This window comes from Peromyscus maniculatus, chromosome 7 (assembly GCF_049852395.1).
Source record: "Peromyscus maniculatus bairdii isolate BWxNUB_F1_BW_parent chromosome 7, HU_Pman_BW_mat_3.1, whole genome shotgun sequence".
Lineage (NCBI taxonomy): Eukaryota > Metazoa > Chordata > Mammalia > Rodentia > Cricetidae > Peromyscus > Peromyscus maniculatus.
In genome coordinates, this window is record NC_134858.1 from 14,864,094 (window position 1) to 14,885,905 (window position 21,812).

The 21,812-nt window shown below is 41.4% G+C and overlaps 1 protein-coding gene across 1 annotated transcript in view; it reads right to left on the reverse strand.

The window, feature by feature from the left end:
- Positions 1-21,812, reverse strand: part of Muc16 (mucin 16, cell surface associated) — a 188,035-nt gene that overhangs the window by 72,374 nt on the left and 93,849 nt on the right. Inside the window, exons 44-53 of the mRNA XM_076575603.1 lie at positions 21,330-21,502; positions 21,174-21,209; positions 20,164-20,288; positions 19,505-19,572; positions 15,063-15,235; positions 14,091-14,126; positions 11,577-11,701; positions 11,408-11,475; positions 10,269-10,441; positions 9,779-9,814 (exon numbers count right to left, since the gene is read on the reverse strand). Coding sequence (XP_076431718.1) covers positions 9,779-9,814; positions 10,269-10,441; positions 11,408-11,475; positions 11,577-11,701; positions 14,091-14,126; positions 15,063-15,235; positions 19,505-19,572; positions 20,164-20,288; positions 21,174-21,209; positions 21,330-21,502 — 1,013 coding nt within the window. The remainder of the gene's footprint in view (positions 1-9,778; positions 9,815-10,268; positions 10,442-11,407; positions 11,476-11,576; positions 11,702-14,090; positions 14,127-15,062; positions 15,236-19,504; positions 19,573-20,163; positions 20,289-21,173; positions 21,210-21,329; positions 21,503-21,812) is intronic.

A 21,812-nucleotide genomic window follows, 5' to 3' on the forward strand; every position in this document is an offset into this window, starting at 1 on the left:
TTCTTTTGGCTGTCCTGGGTTTTTTGTTTTTCCATATGAAGTTGAGTATTGTTCTTTCTAGGTCTGTGAAGAATTGTGTTGAGATTTTGATGGGGATTGCATTGAATCTGTAGATTGCTTTTGGTAAGATTGCCATTTTTACTATGTTAATCCTGCTTATCCATGAGCATGGGAGATCCTTCCATTTTCTGACATCTTCTTCAATTTCTTTTTCAGGGACTTAAAGTTCTTGTCATACAGGTCCTTTACTTTCTTAGTTAATGTTGCCCCAAGGTATTTTATATCATTTGTAGCTATTGTAAAGGGTGATGCATCTCTGATTTCTTTCTCAGCCTGTTTGTCAATTGTATATAGGAGGCCTATGGATTTTTTTGAGTTAATCTTGTATCCTGCTACATTGCTGAAGGAGTTTATAAGCTGCATAAGTTCCTTGGTCGAATTTTTGAGGTCACTTATGTATACTATCATGTCATATGCAAATAGCGAAAGCTTGACTTCTTCCTTTCCAATTTGTATCCCCTTGATCTCCTTATGTTGTCTTATTGCTCTGGCTAGAATTTCAAGTACTATATTGAATAAGTATGGGAAGAGTGGACAGCCTTGCCCTGTTCCTGATTTTCACGGAATTGCTTTGAGTTTCTCTCCATTTACTTTGATGTTGGCTGTTGGCTTGCTGTAAATTGCCTTTATTATGTTTAGGTATGTTCCCTGTATTCCTGATCTCTCCAAGATCTTTATCATGAAGGAGTGTTGGATTTTGTCAAATGCCTTTTCAGCATCTAGTGAGATGATCATGTGGTTTTTTTTTTAAATTTATTATATATACAGTGTTCTGCCTGCATGCCAGAAGAGGGCACCAGATCCCATTACAGATGGTTGTGAGCCACCATGTGGTTGCTGGGAATTGAACTCAGGACCTCTGGAAGAAGAGCCAGGACTCTTAACCTCTGAGCCATCTCTCCATCCCGATCATGTGTTTTTTTTCTTTCAGTTTTTTTACATGGTGTATTACATCAACAGACTTTCGTATGTTGAGCCATCCTTGCTTCCCTGGGATGAAGCCTACTTGATCATGGTGGATAATTGTTTTGATGTGTTCTTGGAGTCTGTTTGCCAGTATTTTATTGAGTATTTTTTTTGCATCAATGTTCATGAGGGAGGTTGGGCTGTAGTTCTCTTTATTTGTTGCATCTTTGTTTGGCTTGGGAATCAGGGTAATTGTAGCCTCATAGAAGGAGTTTGGTAATGTTCCTTCTGTTTCTATTGTGTGGAACAATTTAAAGAGTATTGGTAGTATGTACTCATTCATAAGTGGATACTAAATGTGAGGGAAGGGATGGCCAGACTGCAACCCACAACTCCAGAGAGGCTAGCTAACAGGGAAAGACCCTAGGAAGGACACATGAATGACCCTGTGAAGGAGAAATGGATGAGACCTACATGAGTGGACTGGGTGTGGGGAGGTGGCAGAGGGTGAGGAATGGGGAACGAGAACATAGGGAAATGGGAGGGTCAAGCTGGAACAGGGACAGAGTGGGAGGGCAGGGAGGAAGATATCATGATAGATGAAGACATAATGGGAATAGGAAGAGGCAGGGTGCTGGGGAGGCTCTTAGGAATCCACAAGGATGACCCCATCTTAGTCTGCTGGCAGTGGTCCAGAGGGTGCCTGGACCAGTCTACTCTAGTAACGAGCCTACAAATAACCTAGCTGTCATCATACAGCCTTTGTCCAGTGACTGATCGGAGGCAGATACAGAGATCCATGGCCAGGCACCAGGCTGAACTCCAGGAATCCAATTGATGAGAGAGAGGAGAGATACTGCAGGCAAGGGGCATTGGGATCATGATGGGAGGATATGCAGAGATGACCAGCCACACAAGTGGAAGCCCATGAACTGTGGACTGGTGGCTGTGGAGTCCCCATGGTACTGGACTAGGCCCTCTGGATATGGAAGACAGTTGTTTGGCTCAAACTGTTTGGGGGCACCCAGGCAGGGGGATCGGGATCTGTTCCTGGTCTACGGGCAGGCTTCTGGAACCTGGTGCCTGTGGTGTGACACCTTACACAGCCTTGGTGCAGTGGGAAGGGGCTTGGACCTGCCTAGGATCAGTTTGCTGGGCTCTGCTGACTCCCCATGGGAGACCTCAATTTGGGGGATGTGGGGATGTGGGGTGGCTTGGGAAAGAGGGCTGGGGGTAGGAGAAGGAAGGAGGGGGGATCTGTGGATAGTATGTGGAGTGAGTAGAAAATTTCTTAATAAAGAAAAATGAAAGAAAAAAGAAGTAGGAAACAGCAGGATACAGCTAGTAAATATTCAAATCTGGGTAAGGCCAGGCATGGAGTAATATTGAGATTATTAATTTTCATCTCTATTAAGTAATGACTGCATGGGTAGCAATAACAACATTATCATGCTGGTTTTCTCTCATGCTGTAAGACTTTATTACAATAAAAATAGTGTTATCAGGAAAAAAAGAGTATTGGTTTTATCTTTTATTTGAAGATCTGGTAGAATTCTGCACTGAAACCATCTGGTCCTTGGGCTTTTTTTGGTTGGGAGACTTTTAATGACTGATTCTATTTCTTTAGGGGTTATTGGACTATTTAAATAGTTTATCTGGTCTTGATTTAACTTAGGTATGTGGTATCTATCCAGAAAATTATCCATTTCTTTTAGATTTTCCAGTTTTGTGGAATAGAGGTTTTTGAAGTATGACCCGATGATTCTCTGGATTTCCTCAGTGTTAGTTGTTATGTCTCCCTTTTCATTTCTGATTTTGCTACTTTGGATGCTCTCTCTCTCTCTGACTTTTGGTTAGTTTGGATATGGGCTTTTCTATCTTGTTGATTTTCTCAAAAAACCAACTCTTTGTTTCATTAATTCTTTGTATTATTCTCTTTGTTTCTATTTTATTGATTTCAGCTGTCAATTTGATTTTTTCCTGGTGTCTGTTCCTCCTGGGCAACTTTGCTTCTTCTTGTTCTAGAGCTTTCAGGTGTGCTGTTAAGTCACTAGTGTGAGATTTCTCCAACTTATTTATGTGGGCATTTAGTGCTATGAATTTCCCTCTTAGCACAGCTTTTATAGTTCCCATAAGTTTGGGTATGTGGTATAATCATTTTTATTGATCTCTAGGAAGTCTTTAATTTCTTTCTTTATTTCTTCCTTAACCCATTGGTGATTCAGTTGAGCATTACTCAGTTTCCATGAGATTGTAGGTTTTCTGTAGTTTTTGTTGTTGTTGAAATCTAACTTTAAACTGTGGTGGTCTGATAGAACACAGGAGGTTATTCCAATTTTTTTGTATCTGTTGAGGTTTGCTTTGTGGCCAAGTATGTGGTTGATTTTAGAGAAGGTTCCATGGGGTGCTGAGAAGAAGGTATATTCTTTTTTGTTAGGATGGAATGTTCTGTAGATATCGATTAAGTCCATTTGAGTCATAACATCAGTTAAATCCTTTATTTCTCTGTTAAATTTCGATTTGGGATATCTGTCCAGAGGTGTAAGTGGGGTGTTGAAGTCTCCCACTATTAATGTGTGGGGTTTTATATGTGATTTAGGCTTTAGTAATGTTTCTTTTACATATGTGGGTGCCCTAGTTTGGGGGGCATAAATGTTCAGAATTGAAACTTCATCTTGGTGGATCGTTCCTGTGATTAGTATGTAATGCCCTTCTTGATCTCTTTTGAAGTTTGAAGTCTTTTTTGCTGGACATTAGGATGGCTACACCAGCTTGCTCCTTAAGACCATTTGATTGGAAAGACTTTTCCCAGCCTTTTATTCTTAGGTAGTGTCTATCTTTGAATTTGAGGTGTGTTTCTTGTATGCAACAGAAAGATGAGTCCTGCTTTCATATCCATTCTGTTAGCCTGTGTCTTTTTATAGGTGAATTAAGTCCATTGGTATTACGGGATATTAATGACCAGTGATTATTCATTCCTGTTACATTTTGGTGGTAGTGTGTGTGTACTTCTCTTCTTTGGGGTTTAATGCTATGGTATTATCTATTGGTATGTTTTCATGGGTATATCTGACCTCCTTAGTTTGGAATTTTCCTTCTAGTGCTTTCTGTAGGGCTGGGTTTGTGGATAAGCATTGTTTAAATCTGGCTTTATCTTGGAATGTCTTGTTCACTCTGTCTATGATGATTGAAAGTTTTGCTGGGTATATTAGTCTAGGCTGGCATCCATGGTCTCTTAGTATCTGCATTACATCTGTCCAGGTCCTTCTGGCTCTTAAAGTCTCCATTGAGAAATCGGGTATTATTCTGATGGGTTTGCCTTTATAAGTCACTTGGCCTTTTTTTCTTTGCTGCTCTTAATAGTCTTTCTTTATTCTGTATGTCTAGTTGTTTAATTATTATGTGGTGAGGGGACTTTTTTGGGGGTCTAGTCTGTTTGGTGTTCTATAGGCTTCTTGTATCTTCATAGGCATTTCCTTCTTTAAGTTGGGAAAGTTTTCTTCTATGATCTTGTTGAATATATTTTGTGCCTTTGAGTTGGTATTCTTCTTCCTCTATCCCTATTATTCTTAGGTTTGGTCTTTTCATGGTGTCTCAGATTTCTTGGACATTTTGTGTTATGATTTTTTTTTTGCATTGGTATTTTCTTTGACTGACGAATCCATTTCCTCTATTGTATCCTCTACACCAGAGATTCTCTCTTCCATCTCTTGTATTCTGTTGGTTATGCTTGCATCTGTGTTTCCTGTTCATTTACTCAGATTTTCTACTTCCAGCATTCCCTCTGTTTGTGTCTTCTTCATTGTTTCTATTTCCCCTTTCAGGTCTTGAACTGTTTCCCTCACCTGTTTCATTGCTTTTTCATGGTTTTCTTTAAGGGATTTATTGTTTTCACCTGCTTTTTTTATTTGTCTTTTCCTCTAGTTCTTTATAGATTTCTTCCCATTTTTTGTTTGACCTTTTCTCATTTTCTTTATTGATTTCCTCCACTTTTTTGTTTATCTTTTCCTCAATTTCATTTTTGATTTTTTTCTTGAAAGGCCTCTAGCATCTTCATGATGCTATTCTTAAGGTTGCTTTCTTCTGCTTCTTCCATCTTGTGATGTTTAGGTCTTGCTGTTGGAGGAGGGCTAGGTTCTGGTGATGCTGTATTGCTCTTTATGTTGTTGTAAGTGCTTTTGCCTTGATGTCTGCCTGTCTCCTCATCAAATAGGTATTAGAGGTGCCTGTGTCTGAGTGAGTTGCTGTTGGTCCACTCTTTGTTTGTTGTGTCTGTGTCTCAGGGGGCCCTTCTGGGTCTAATCTTAGCTCTTGGTCTGATTGGAGCAGGCAGTTTCTTTGTCTCAGTGAGCTGCTCTTGGGTCAACCCACTCTAGTTGATTCTGACTTACAGATTTGTTCTTGGTCTTATCAGGGCCCTTGGTCCAGTCAGAGCTGACAGATTTGGTGTTTCAGGAAGCCTCTTTTGGTCTAATGAGAGGTAGCAGATTCTACTTCTCAGAAAGCCACTCTTGGTCTAATCAGGGCTGGCAGATTCCCTGTCTCATGAGTTTACTCTTGGTCCAGTGATGGCTCTTTGTCCAATGAGAGCTTTCTCTTTCCCTGGGCTGGATGGGAGTTCTCTGGGTTGAATGAGAGCTCTGGGCTAGATGGGAGCTGGGGGCTGGTCTCCAAGTCTCAGGAAGTGGAGGGGGTCTTGGGTAGATGGGTGTGGGGGCAGGGCATGTAGATTGCAGGGTCTGCTCGGGGGTCTTAGAGGAGGGGAACCTTCCTGGGGAGCCCTGCTCGCTGGCAGGCAACTGTAGCTGAGTTGGTCGGGTCTTCCCCTGGAGGGCTAGGGCCGAGGGATGGGATCTAGTGGCAGGCCTCCCTGGGTATGAACCCAGTCGCTCACCTCTGGTCCAGATGGGAGCTCTCACTTTTGTCTATTTCTTATATTTTGGAAATTTGCTAGGAATTATAGTAACAAATGCCTTGAATTGTGGGTAAATTACCATTATTTCAATGATAATTGAGTGTAATTTATTCCTTTACAAAGTATATAATCTTTATTCAGTATAATGACAGTGTTCACAGGTAAAATATCCCCTTTCATGAATTCTTTAAGTTTATATCAGCTTCCTGAAACATGAATTTTAATATATTTTTTTAAATCACAGCCTTCTCATTCTAATGTCTTTTAAACATATTTTCATTTGTTTACTTTGTTTAATATCTGTTTTGAAGATGGGAAATTTTTTACTTTTTTGGTTTCTACATACTGATTGTTAAACTCACTGGTGCCTAAATGAGTTAAGTCTAATGAGTGTTCAAAAGCTGATAGGGTAATTTAAGAAGACTTTCAGTCTCCCAGCTGCAGACCTGGCCAATCCCAGAAAATTACAGTGTTGTTAATTCTGTGCTGGGGACATCTTTGAATCAACCCAAACCAGATATATTAAGTGAAATAATTGAGTTATGGTTCTTTAAGAGAAGTTGTTACTTCTTTCTGACAGATCTCCTGGATTTTTTTAAATAAATATTTTTATTTTATAATTAATTTAATTTTACATATCAGCCATGGATTCCTCTGTCCTCCCTCCTCCCACCCACAGCCTTCCCCCCATCCACTCCCATTCCCACCATCTCCTAGGCAAGGTCTCCCCTGGGGATTCAGCCCAGCCTGGTAGATTCAGTTGAGGCAGGTCCAGTCCCCTCCTCCCTACACTAAGGCTGAGCAAAGTGTCTCAACATAGGCCCTAGGTTCCAAAAAGCCAGCTCATGCACCAAGGACAGGTCCCAGTCCCACTGTCTGGGGGCCTCCTAAACAGTTCAAGCTCATCAATTGTCTCATTTATCTAGAGGGCCTGATCCAGTTCCATGGGGGCTCCTCAGCTATTGACTCACAGTTCATGTTTTTCCACTAGTTTGGCTATTTGTCCCTGTGCTTTTTCCAATCATGGTCTCAACATCTCTTGCTCATATAATCCCTCCTCTCTCGCGCCAGTTGGACTCCTGCAGCTCCATCTGGGGTTTGGCCATGGATCTCTGCATCTGCTTCCACCAGTCACTGGATGACAATTCTATCATGACAGTTAGGGTGTTCGGCCATCTGATCACTAGAGTAGGTCAGTTCAGGCACTCTCTCAACCATTGCCAGTAGTCTATAATGGAGGTATCTTTGTGGATTTCTGGGGACCTCTCTAGCACTCTGCTTCTTCCTATTCCCATGGGGTCTTCATTTATCATGGTGTCTCTTTTCTTGTTCTCCCACTCTGTTCCTCAACATAAATCCAGTTACTCTGAACCTGATAGAAGAGAAAGTAGGAAGTAGTCTTGAATGCATTGGCACCAGAGATCACTTCCTAAATATAATACCAGTAGCACAGACACTGAGAGAAACAATTAATCAATGGGACCTCTTGGAACTGAGAAGCTTTTGTAGAGCAAAGGACAGGGTCAACAAGACAAAGTGACAGCCTACAGAATGGGAAAAGCTCTTCACCAACCCCACATCTGTCAGAGGGCTGATATCCAGAATATATAAAGAACTCAAGAAATTAGACATCAAAATACCCAACAGTCCAATTAAGAAATGAGCTACAGAGCTAAATAGAGAAGTCTCAACAGAGGAAGTTCAAATGGCTGAAAGACATTTAAAGAATTGTTCAACGTCCCTAATTATCAGGTAAATGCAAATCAAAATGACTCTGAGATACCACCTTATCCCCGTCAGAATGGCTAAGATCAAAAACACTGAAGACAGATTATGCTGGAGAGGGTATGGAGCAAGGGGAACACTCCTCCACTGCTGGTGGGAATGCAAACTTGTACAGCCACTTTGGAAATCAATATGGTGCTTTCTTAGAAAACTGGGAATCAACCTCCCTCAAGACCCAGCTATACCACTCTTGGGCATATACCCAAGGAATGCTCAATCATACCACAAGGGCTCATGCTCAACTATGTGCATAGCAGCATTGTTTGTATTAGCCAGCACCTGGAAACAACCTAGATGCCCTTCAACTGAAAAATGGATAAATAAAATGTGGTACATATACACAATGGAGTACTACTCAGCAGAGAAAACAATGACATCATGAGGTTTGCAGGCAAATAGATAGAACTAGAAAATATCATCCTGAGTGAGGTAACCCAGACTCAGAAAGACAAACGTGGTATGTACTCACTCATAAGTGGATACTAGGTGTAAAACAAAGGATGACTAGACTACAACTCACAACTCCAGGAAGGCTACCTAGTAAAGAGGACCCTAAGAAAGACACAGGGATCCCCCAACAACAGAGAAATGGATCAAATCTACATGAACAAAGTTGGAGTGAGGGGTCTTAATGAAGGGCAAGAGTCAGGGGGAAGTGAGCTTATGGGAGCGGGAGGTCCCAGCTGGATCTCCTGGATTCTTTAGAGCAACTTATACTGGCAAATTTTGTTGGGAATGCAGTCTCAAATGTACATGCAGATTTATGCAAGTGCAGTGTGCACGCGCATGTGCACATGCACACACACACACACACACACACACACACACACACACACACACAGGTGGGGGTGGGGAGGCAGACCAAAATAGAGACAGAGACAGAGAAATACAGGGAAAGACAGGGAAACAGAGAGGGTCAGTTTACTCCTACAAGAATAGCAATCCACAAATTTTATTTTCTTGTGCCAAGTATTTTCATAGGAAATCTAAACTTACTTCTTTCTTTCCTACACTTCCTCTCTGCCCCTTTCCCTTCCATTTCTCCATCTTCTCCTCTCTTCCCTCTGTTCCACCTCCTTCCTCTTTCTTTTCCCTGTCTCCCATCCTTCCAGCCCTCCTCCATCTCTCCCTGTTCCTCCCCAACCTCTTTGTCTCCTTCTTCTTTTCTCCCTTTATTCTACTATCAGTACCAGTATAAAAGATGGAGAGAGAGAGAGAGAGAGAAAGAGAGAGAAGAGAAAAATGTGAAAAAGAAAAACAAAATTAAACCATCTCAATCAACTAGAAGTCACCCAATAACTTATTCAGCAAGAGCTTTAGGACCAATCAAATAAGAATGATACAATGCATAGTTGCAAATAACCAAGTGCTTTCCTAGCTTTGTTCAGAATTTGTCTGTAATTGCTTCCCCATTGTCTTTCTTTAGAAGACCTGATCCACCTTTGATTTGATTTTTCTCACTTCACAAATTATTACTTGCTCAATTAAATTCTTTAAAAGAAAAAATGTTATTGTGCCTTAATTTATTTCTTAAGGACAACAACGTCAGGTTTGTGAAAGAACTAAAATGGAACCCATGCAAGTGTCAGTGAGATAGGAGATGGTGTGTGGGTCTGAGTCTTCCTCACACAAGGAGCCAGGTGAGGAGGGTGTTGTTTCTCTCACTGAGGTGTTGGGGGATGCTGGTGATGGTGAAGTTGTGAGTGATGAGTGCCACCATTGAACCACTGACTAAGGAGCAGATGAAGAGAGAAGCTCCCAGCCTGGAACAAAGCAGTGAGCACAGCTATTCCCAGACATAACCATGGGATACTGTGAGACTAACAGAATCTAAAACAGAGGATATTCTATAACTCTTAAGTTATTAAGACCTTCCTTTCTTCATTCTTCCAAGTAACGTTTATTGTGTATGTATGCAAGGTTCTTCAATAGCCTCTATAGGTCCAAAGATTAACAGACAACAGTCTTTCAATCTTTTGGCCAGGGAAGTGAAAGCTAGCAGGAGATGACTATAAAATCCAACAATGATTGAAAAACTTTGGAAAAAGCACCATTTTTGGGATCCCTGAAATTGGAGGCAGAACCTAGGCAATGACAGCCAGAAATACTCACTGGTGGTTGCTGGGGCTGCAGCTCCAAAATGGTAACCTGCACAGAAAGAAAATATGAGGGACTTGTGGATGAATATCAAGGATCAGGGCAAAAGGAGAATGTGGAGTCTTTGGGGGTAAAAGCAGAGGCAAAGGCTTTACCCTCGCTCTGAGCCAAACAACTGAGATGTGACTCTGAAAAGTGAAACTGGGATGCTAATGGGACCAAGATCCCTATTCATTCAAAGCAAGCATTCTACCTAGTTCCCCGTGGTGTTTTTGAGTCATCACAATAAAGAGAGAGCACAGACACAAAAGGAAGGAAAATCATTCTAGAAAGAGGGCTGAATTGCTCAGTACTTCAGCAAAACCTAAGAATCTAAGTGACAGAGAGAGAGAGAGAGAGAGGAGGGAGAGGGAGAGAGGGAGGGGGAGGGAGAGGGAGAGGGAGAGGGAGGGGGAGGGGGAGGGAGAGAAAAGAGAGATATCATGGCTTAAATGTGGGATCTCACCACTGATGTAGAGACTGTTCTGGTCCAGGGTGTAGGGGCCCAGACGGGTGATGCCATGGGTCTCATGACTCAACTCCCAAAATAGCTGATCTCGGTCTAACCCAGGTCTCATGGTGTCAGAGTGGAAGGTACAGATTATGTCCACTCCTGTGGCTGCTCCATAGTTGTCAGACCTAGAAGGAAGACATGAGAGATTGAAACACTGAGGTCGGTTCTTGAGCACTCGGGACATTGAAAGCAGGGGGCAGAAGGAAGAAGGCTGAAGATCATGAAGGGGGTGGTAATAAAGTTTAAAAGTGGGTCTCTCTTGTCTCCTCTGAGTCTTTGGACATTGAGGATCAGAAATCAAGCAAGCAACACTGAGTATGTGGGCAGCTTCGAGGATTCTGCTTTCTCACATTGGTGAATCAGGGTCTCTCTGTTTTCTGATGAACTGCATACTCCAGGCCAACTGGCTGGGAAATTCCTCTCTGTCTCCCACCTCATTGTACGAGTATTAGGATTACTAATGCATGCCACCAAATCTGGCAATTTATGTTGATTCTGGGAATTAAACTCATCATCAAGCTTGCCTTGCAAATGCTTTTACCCACTAAGCCATCTTGCCAGCCCAGCATCCTGTACTATTTTTCATTTTATTTGTTATTGTTCATTCATTGGAACCTTAGGGTTTCCAGTTAGGTTAAGCTGACTGACTTATTTCATCTGCCTGTTTCTTCCAGGAGTGAGTTCTCTCCTATTGTTGAATCAGGGTTTTTCTTTCTGCCAGTGCTGGCATTACAAATGTTTGCCACCACACCTACCTTTTTTATGTGGACTCTAGGAGTTGTGTTCACTTTTTCATGCTTCTATGGGAAGCATTGTACCGAATGACCCATCTCTTTAGAACTTCATAAAATATTTTGTTTATACTGTATACAGAAAATCCAGTTCTTCTAAGAGACTCTCATTTTAAGTAGAATAACACTTGAATTTTCTACATTAAACAACTGTTAGTAAGTTACTAATAACTCAATCTACACACTATCTGGGAAAGAAGAAAGTGTTAGAGTCTCAGGGTGGATGGTAAAATGGGATGTTAGAAGTACATGATCTCTGCTGGCTGTTCCACAACAGATCACTCCATCTGGAGGTCTTACCTGAGTGAAGACAATCTGCATCCAGAATAGTGTGGGGCAATGCTGGTCTTATTGAGCAAGGTCTCAAGCTGATGGAAAAATAAATAAATAAAAAGAGTTAGCAAAAAATATAGATGAGGCTTTGCCAGGGATTTGTAAGGTAGTTGGTGGGTTTCTTTGAAGGACTCACCCAATAATGTAAGACCCGCTTAGTGGAGTTGAACTTCAAGGAACCTGGATTTCCCATCTCCTCTGTATAGTGCAAGTTGGTGATGGTGAAGTTGAGAGTTATGGGTACCATGACAGTACCATTGTCTGTAGCAGTGGGGAAAATAGGGACATGGTAATGACCAAGGCTGCTTCTATTTCTATGTGACATTATTGGTCTAGTAGATTTTGAAGCAGGACACATTTCAGACCTGCTAAAACATTAGAATTGGAACTTTTCTTTGTGTGTGAAAGGTTCTGTGATAAATACTTTAGGCCCAAAGATGAACAGGGAATCATCATCTAATGTATAAACCAGGGAAGTTACCAAACTATTATACTTCAGGAGAAGCTTGTTGTGATATATTATGTCCCCCAATATATTGTGCATCCTAACAAACTTATCTGGGGTCAGAGGACAGAACAGCCACTAGATGGACATAGAGGCCAGAAAATGGTGGCACACATGCCTTTAGTCCTATCACTTGGGAGGCAGAGATCCATCCTGATCTCTGTGAGTTCAAAGCCACACTGGAAACAGCCAGGCATGGTGACACACACCTTTAATCCCAGGAAGTGATGGCAGAAAGTAGAAAAGCATACGAAGCATGAAAACCAGGAACTAGAGCTGGTTAAGCTTTTAAGCTGTTAGCAGCAGTTCATCTGAGATCCATTTGGATGAGGACTCAGAGGCTTCCAGTCTAAGGAAATAGGATCAGCTGAGGAATTGGCAAGGTGAGGAAGCTGTGGCTTGTTCTGCTTCTCTGATCTTGCAGCGTTCACCCCAATACCCTGCTCCAGGTTTGTCTTTTTATTAATAAGAACTTTTAAGATTCATGTTACAGAAGCTAGTAGAAGGGCAGGTAGGAAAATCATAAGAGTGACCCAACCAATGACTAACAAAAACTCTTTGGAGAAAGCATTATTTCATATGTGACAAAAAGCACAGCCAAGAGTTGCTAGAATTTAACCAATAAGGAAAACACTTTAGGCATCCTGGATAAGGGCATGCAGGAGAAGAGAGCCTGGTAAATTAAAGGAACTTAAAATTACTTTACTATGGCCAGAGGGAATTACAGGTGTGAGATTTGCCAGACCCTCTGTCTGAACTTATTCCAGAGAGGCAATGGTTAAGTAGCACAAAGCTTTGGGTGTGACTAAGAACAAATAGAATCACTCAAATATTTTTTATAAGAAAGTAATTCTATAGATACAAACACATCATAAAGAATGCTATAGCTGCTGTGTGGAAGACATTAGGAAGCCAGAATAGAAGCTGCTACAGTCTTTCTAGGAAAAATAATGCCGGTTTCAATAAAGTCTAAATGGTGTAGCTACAGAGAAAGAAGAGGCTTGGGAGTGCTTCCAAAGGGACAAGAGATGAGATGACAGTTGGATGTGGGAAGTGAACAAGAGGAGGGGTGAAGGTTGGCACTCTGCCTCTGCCCTTGGTAATTTTGAGAACGTTTGGAGGACAACTGTATCTTTAGGATGAGTGACTGAGATGGTCCTTGTTGATGGTCAGTTTGAAAGACACTAGTGTCACCTGGGAGACAGGCTCAGCATGCTTGTGGGAGATTATCTTGATTATATAAATTGATATGTGAAAACACATTATAACTCTGAACAGGATCTTTCCATAGGTGAGGCACCCTGTCATGTATAAAATGGAGAAAGAGCACTGGAGCACTAACATATATTCATGATTCTGTTCTCCAATTGTGAATGTGATGTGACCAACTGTTTCACACTCCTGCCACTTTAACTCTATGATGGACTGACTATACCTTAAACAGATAAAAATAAGGCCTTCCTCCCTTCCTTGAGATGCTTTGATCAGAAAACTTCATCACAGTAACAGAAAAAAAAATGTAAGTTGATGGTCAAAGAGACCTGAATGATATCTAGAAAGTGTGTAGTCCAATGCTCTGGAATTCCTTTGTGGTACTGACTGGGATCAGAATTTGGATCCCGAGTAACTAGATTGAATAACAGAAAACAAAGTCTTCACTGCAAAGGTAAATGGACATTGAGAGATGAAATGATTTGCTTGCCTTATTGGTACCAATAAGAGCATGCATCCCTCCCTACCTGTGGAATTGGTTGTAGGGGATGGAGCAAGAGAGGAAGCTGGAAAGGATGTGGTAGTCATAGGTGTTGAGACAAAACAAAAACAAAAACAAAAAACCTAAGATGAGGAATGAAATACAAATTGTGACATATCTTTAAGGAATGGCAGTAGCCTGGATGACTATATCCAAGAATCTGTGTTTTGTTTTATGACATCTATTGTTTGAAATTTGCATCACCCTTGGGTTGTGTGCTTTGGGGAAGGGTGGGTGATTCTTATTCTCTGTATCTTAGACTACATTTCTATGAACCTTTTGAACTCCTGCTCATTTAAAGTGGATAATAGAAGAAAGGTTGGCTCATCCAGCATCTCATATTTGCAGAGAAGGGAGGTGGCTAGGGACATGTAGAGGTCTGAAATACTCACTGTTAAGGATGGTATCTGAGGCTGGATGGGTATAACCTGTAGAAACACAAAAAAGGTGATGAGGAAAGAGAAAGACTGTCAACAAAAAGGCAACTTTGGGCATGAACTATGCTCTCTGCCACAGGGCATCTTAAATTACTCGAGTTTCTAAATCTGTCTTAAGAAAGATGTTATTTCCCATTTTACTTCAGACTGTGTTTGTAACATACCTTTAGCCATGGAGCTCACCCAGGAAGGAAAAAGAAATCCACATTCAAACATGACCTTTTATGTTGAAGTAGGAGCTCCCAGTGTAAAAGCTAGGGAGAAAGCACCTTAAGGGGCTGGTTGTGAACTCCACTCTTCTTTTTTTTCCAGAGAGGAAGAGCCTATATCTGGGACAACAGCAGGGAATAGATCTTTGCTCACTCAAGGCTAGACAGAGGGTGAGGGTGAGGTGTAGACAGTAGGTTCAAGGATTCCTCCATTTCTAATGTCTGGGTTGTGTATGGTGGAAAATTTTGAATTTTAGTGACATCTGAAACCTCATCATACTCACTGCTGGGGTAGTAACTAAGCTCTGGTGGGTATAAGCTGTACAAATGGAGGAGTGAAGGTCTAGGGGTCAGATAGAAAGGAGATAAGAAGTACATGTGGCTTGCTGAGCAGCAATACAGGTGAGCGGCCTGTGATGCTTGGCTGTCAGGTTGATGGGATTTGGCACAACCTATGAGATTACACATGAGCGTGTCTGTCACAGCATTTCCAGAGGAGTTTCATTAAACAGGGAAGACGCCTACTGAATGTGGGTAGTACCATTTCATGGCTTTAGGCTCTGGAGTAAATAAAAAGGAGAAAGTAAAGTGAGAGCCAGCATTCCTGTCTCTCTGCCCATGTCAAACCCTGAGCCAAAATTTACCTTCCTTTCCTTAAGTTGTGTTTGTTAGGTGTGTTTTCTCAGCAGAAGAAAAATGGCGAATACTCATCTCTCACCATTAACATAGAGACTGTCCTGATCCAGAGTGTAGGGGCCCAGCTGAGTGACACCATGGGTCAGCTTGCTCAGCTCCAAGTACAGTTGCTCTCTGGCCAGGCCCTGACCTATGTGGTCAGGGTGATAGGTGCAAACTGTGTCCACTCCAGTGGCTTCTCCATCCTTCCTGGGACTGGGGAGAGAGTAAAAATGATAATCATAAATGGTCTTGAGAATTATTGGAGTTGAACATAGGAAGAGGCCATCAGGAATAAGAGGTCTGGTACTCAGGCAGATGTCCAGGCTTAGCAGAGACTAAGAGATTATGAATATTCACCCCTAAACCAGACACTTTTAGTATCTCCTTTTTACAATCAAGGCCTGGACAACGCTGAACAAGTAGAGACAGAAAGAAAGTAACAACATCCTCAACAAAGAAGTTGAGGACGAGCCCTGTAAAATTCTATCTTCTGGACATGACATGGCTACTATACTCATGAACTCACGGTAGCTGTTTACTTGCACAAGAAAAGAATTAAGTCAACAAAACTTCTAGAATATATGAGGGTCTTACCCCATTCCTCTGGAACTATCAGCAGTTGATAGATGCTGGGTAAGAGAGAATCCTTTTTATATACATACTATTTTATTATTTCTTTGAGAATTTCATACATGCATACAATGTTTTTTGTTCACATCTTCCACTCTTCCTTCAAGTTCTTCCAGATCTACCCTTCCATCTGCCTTCTTCCAATTTCATATCCTCTTTTTTCTATGCCCCACTGAGGTCAATATATGCTGCTCATATAATCATGGGTATTGGGTAGAAATGGAAGAAAACTGACCTCCACTAGAATCCATTGATAGTCAATAGCTTCTCAACTAGGGTCGGGGGGCTCATTAACCCCTTACCACTCCATGCAAGAATATTAATAGGTTTGTAATAACAGCTACTGTGAGTTTGTGAGTGCCACACTCTGGTCACATCTATAAGCCTGATATCTGGCTTTGACAATTTTTCTGCCCCTTCTTCCACAATGGTCATTGAGCCTTGGGAGAAGGGAGTGTGACATAGACGGCCAATTTGTGGCTGAGCACTCCACAGACACTTATTCTCAGTGCTTTGGCCAGTTGTGAGGTTCTGCATAAACAGCCATCTACTGCATAATGAAACTTCTCTGGTGAGATCTGAGGGTTGAATTCATCCATGGATATAAAGATATGGATTTAGAGGACAGTTGGATTCCATGTGTATCCATCAAAATAATAGTTGCAAGTTACCTTGGGGCCTATGAACTACCAACCATGGGCACTTGATCAGATTTACAGTACCATGCATGAGTTTCCTCCAGCAGAGACGGCCTTAAATACAACCAGAAAGTGACTGGTTACACATTGCTGAGAACCCCCCTTTTTTTTTTTGAGGGAATTTGCACCAGTAGGTTTCTAATGCTCCAGTGGATGACCTTTCACCCATGCACATATGAACAACACTAATAGGACTTAATAGGTTATCCAAATAAAGAAGAGGTGGAATTGTCAGGGATATGTGTTAAGGGAAGTAAGGAGGACTTGAATGGGGTAAATGGGAGGTAGATATGATAGTTCATCATGTATAATATGATACTACATATAAATATCTCTCTGTATATTTCATCATGTACATGTACTTCCCCAAGAAGAAAGAATAAATAAAAATTATTTATTTCAAAAAATCCAGACCTTGATCCTTTTTACACATTGATATCATACTTTGGGACTGTGAGAAAAGTGAAGAATACTTATGAAATGGTAAGACTCGAACTCTAATGTTCATGGCAGGGGTAGAAAAGAGCACATGATTGAGGCAGATGAAGAATTGGGATTGGGGACTCAAGCTAGTACAGAAGACATCTTTCTTTCTAACCTGCAAAAAGATTTAACATCCAATAGAAATACTTCCCCTTGAGCCTAGGGAAGGCAAGCAAGGAGAATGAAGAAAAAGTAGTGTAAACTTGTATAACTGTTATGGAATATTACTTTAACTATGTTAGGATGTGTTACATTTATTTATGCTTCATTTGTTTAATGATGTAAATATGTGCTGCTCTTTCACCTTGCCTGCCTAAGGAAGGCACCTGATTGATCTAATAAAAAGTTGAATGGCAAATAGCTAGGCAGTAAAAGTTTAGGTAAGGCTGGAAGGAGAGAGAATATGTCAGAGGGAGAGTCTAGGCTTGCGGGGAGGAGAGAACAAGGAAGAAAGAAGGACCAGGCAGCCACCAGGCAGCTGGACACAGAGTAGGAAATACAGAATGAAAGAAAGGTAAAAATCCCCATGGCAAAATGTAGATAAAGAGAAACAGGTTAAAATGAGTTATAAGAGCCAACTGTGACAAGCATAAGGTAAGGCCAAGCACTCATAACTAATAATAAGTTTTCATGTCATGATTTGGGAGCTTGTTGGTGGCCCACAACAACGTCTGCTACATATAACCACTATAGAAATCAGTGTAAAAGGGCTTCTCAAAAAGTTAAAATAAAACTTCCACATGACCAAGCATCACAACTCTTGAACATATAGCTAAATGACTATCCTGCTTATTACTTCTCTATTTACAACAGCAAGGAAATGGACTAACCTGGATGGCCACAAACAAATGAATAAATAATGAAAGTGTGGTAACTATTTTCAATGAAGGTTTATCCATCAATAAAGAAAAATAAAATTTGAATGCAAATACATGAGATTGGAAAATATTACATTAAGTAATATGACATAAGCTCAGAAATACATGCATATGTTCTGTCTCAAATTTCTGATCCTAGCATCTAATTTTTATATATGCGTATTTATGTAAGAGTGAGTTTGTGTAGAAGCCAGGAAACCATGAGAGGGTGGAGCAAGTGGCTTTAAGTGAATGGGATGAGGGGGGTAATAGGCTACATGTGATATGAAAGTGGAGGGGGAAAGAGTGGGTGTGGAAGTGTTTAAGCAAGATGGGAAGGGAGATGGGGGAGAAGAAAGGAGAAGTGTCAATCAAAACTAAGTATGTATAAAAATGCTGTAAGAAAGCCTGCTACCTTGTAAGCTTTATTATTATTATTATTAATTATTATTTTTGAGGCAGGGTTTCTCTGTGTACCCGTGGTTGTCCTAGAACTCACTCAGTAGACCAGGCCGACCTGGCAGGAATTAGAGGCATGCACTACCACCACTCAGCCATTTTTTTTGTAGGGAGCTGAAGTCATTCCTCAGTGGTTGCTGAGCTTGCTAAGGACTTGCTTGAGTTGAGTTCCTAGCACACGTATCTACTCCCTGTAACTCCAGTTCCAGAGTTTCTATCACCTTCTTTTGGCCTCTACAGGCACATGGCACTCACATGCACATCCCCACAAACAGACACACATACATATACATAATTAAAATTAATAGAAATATTTTTTAATTAAAAAATATAGCTGGCCCATGAAATTCTAAGACTCTCTGGGGGCAGGATAAGAAGACCCCAGTAAAACAGGAAGCTTTGTAGGGAGATTAGAAATCAGATGAGTTCTGGAGTACACTGTCTTCTGGCCTAACTACTTCTTTGAGACAAGTTGGTGAGAAGGACAAATGTCAGCAAATTTTGAGACTGAAACTTTCATCCTCATACTATGTAGTCAGGAGACCTAGCTCATTTTTGAATATAGGTGGTGTCTGGATAGGAAAATGAAGCAACTGGTGATCTACATTTGTATTTGTTGTTTTCATATTTTGTTGTATTTATTGTTATTACTTTAACTTTTAACTAAAATATTAAAGGTATTTTACTTTATTTTGAGACAGGATTTCTCTGTGTAGTCCTGGCTGTTCTGGAATTCACTATGTAGACAAGGCTGACCTTGAACTTACAGAGGTCCACCTGGCTCTGCCTTCTGAGTGCTGGAATTAAAGGCATGCACCACCACTGCCTTACTACAGATTTATTTTTATTTACTTATTTGAGTGCGTGTGTGTGTGTGTGTGTGTGTGTGTGTGTGTGTGTATGTGTGTCTGTGTGTGCGCGTGCGTGCGTGCATGTATGACCATTGCATTATCCATCCATCTGTTGTTGGACATATGGGCTGGTTCCCTTTTCTTGCTATAATGAATAGAACAGCAATAAACATGAATGTGCAAGTTAGAGATGCAATTTTTTTAAGGGAAACCATAGAAATAGAATTGAAAGTATGGGATAATGGGTCTTCTTGTGAAAGAGAGAAAAAGGAGAGAATATGGAAAGTGTACTCAAAGTTGGTGTCTTATTTTACTGGTAGACTCTGTAAGGGCTTGGAACAGTTGCAAGGGAAAATGGTGATATCAAGAGAAACATTTTACTGGGGCCCCCTTCTGAATACCCACGTGTACTGGGCTATTGAGAGAGAGGCAGGAGGGGTGTAGGTCACATTGGTGTGCCTGAGAGCACAGGGACAACTCTGGGGTGACATTCTAAGAACTTACCTGAGCAAAGTCAGTCTGCAGCCAGCATACAAAGGGCCTATGCTGGTGTTTCTGAACAAGGACTCAAGCTGTAAAAATAAAGCAGAAGGTAAGGCAATGGGATGGTGGACCAAAGGATAGGGCTTATTCTTTGGTGAAGTGATCATCCATTGGTGATCCAGAGTATTGGTAGACATAAGTAGGACCCACATGAGATGACTAGTGGGATGAGAAGGACTGAAGTTAAGTGGGCATGGGCGAGAGTTGTGGGGCTAGAGAGAGTGTGGATATGGAGATAGGTGGAGAGGCCTGGAGTATGGCAGACATGGCTGAGCACAGTGGAAGTGACCAAAGAGGAGTGCTAGAGCTGGAGAACTGGAGCGAGACTAGAATGTGGTAATCAGAGCTGAAGATGGATATGTGGGATCATAGAGAAGGTGAGGCTGAAATGACATAGACTGATCAGAGGTGTTTGGAGCTGGAGTTTGGTGGGAAGGATGCAGAAGGAGGTGGGAGAAAGATAGGTGGGTCCAGAAAGAAGATAGTTCTAGAGAGAGGTGTGAGGGGATGGAGTTTGGTAGGCAGACTGTGGAAGGGTGCTAGAGAAAGGTTGATGGGAATAAAGAGGATGCAGGGCTGGAATGAAGTGAATAGGGCTGGAGAATATTCATGGGACTTACTAGGCTTTGCAGGATCCTCTCTGTGGTGTTAAACTTCTTGGAGTCTGGGGGCTGCATGTCCTCCTCATAAAATAGGTTGGTGATGGTGAAGTTGAGGGTAAATAATACCAAGGGTGATTGCATAGCTGTTGGTGGAGAATGAGAAGAGAAGCTTTTTGGTAATCAACACAGGGAAGGCAGAGCCTGAGGACACAGTCCTGACTCTGGCAACATCTCATTGGAGACTACAGTGGTGAGTGGGTATCCTTGGCTCACTAATTTTGGGCAAGGCTAGACCATCCTGTGCTTTGGGACAAGGGGAAAAATGTGGGAGATGGCTCAGTGGGCAAGACTGCTCATTCTGCAAGCATGGGGCCATGAGCTCTGTATCCATGTACACATTGAAAAAGGGGGGCATGGTGGCTTATACTTGTTATCTTAGTACTGAGGCCATGAGCTCTGTATCCATGTACACATAAAAAAAGGGGGGCATGGTGGCTTATACTTGTTATCTTAGTACTGGAGAGATGAAGACATTTTGAATTCCTGGAGTTTGATAGCTGGATAACCTAACTGGGTATGTGAACTCCTGGTTCAATGAAAGACCTGCCACAAAAACATATGGTGAAGAATGATAGAGGGAGACATGTCAGGTCAATCATTGGCTTATATATGCATGTAAATATGTGCAAGTGCATCATTGCAGACACATTGCATACACATACAGCTCAATATCCCCCCTCCAAGAAAGAATGAGAAGTTACAAAGTATAGAAGGAATCTCTTCATCCAAGAGTCTCATTGTATTTCTATAAATTGTTCACTAATTTCTTCCACCCATTTATCCAACTATAATTTAGTAATGTTTCTCTGTTGTCAAAAAAATATGAAAGGATGCACTCAACTCCGTGACATGATTTCAAGAACTTCCTAGCCTGTATACTTGACTACTTCTTTTTCTCTTTAACTAAATATATGGTCAGGGCCTCATGCTTCTCCCAACTGTACTGTGGGAGGATTTTAAATACTCACTGCTGGTGCTGGTTACTACGATCTGGTGTGTGTAACCTACAAAGTGAAATTAAAGGAAAGAGCATAAGGATTGGTACATGGAAAGTGAATAAAGGATGTTCTTAGAGGGGGACAATATGGGCTTTGCTATAACAAAGTTAAGATGACCACACTTACCATTGACATAGAGACTATTCTGGTCCAGGATATAGTGACCCAGTTGAGTGATGCTGTGGGTGAGCTCTTTTAGTTCTGAGTATAGTTGCTCCCTGTTCAGATCAGTGCCTGTGGAATATTGGTGGTAAGCGCAAACCATGTCTACTTTGGTAGCCTCTCCATTCTTCTTTGGCCTGGAAAGACAGATAGAGAAGACAGCAATAAGTGGATTGACTAATGCTGAATGCTGTGATTCTGGGAACATGACAGGAAATGGCTTGTGGAAATGAGATTACCAATAGAAAGGTGAGGAACTATACATAATTGGTGGCTATTCCATCTGTTTTAGCTACTGGATGGAAGGATCCAGGAATGGAAATAATGGGGAGCATTGAATGAGGTTCTCTGACAGCAATATGAGAAAACTGTAGAAAACTTTAGAATGTTTGAGGTGCTTGTGAACAGGACCCACCAGGCTGCCTCAATTCTGTGGTGAAAATGGCT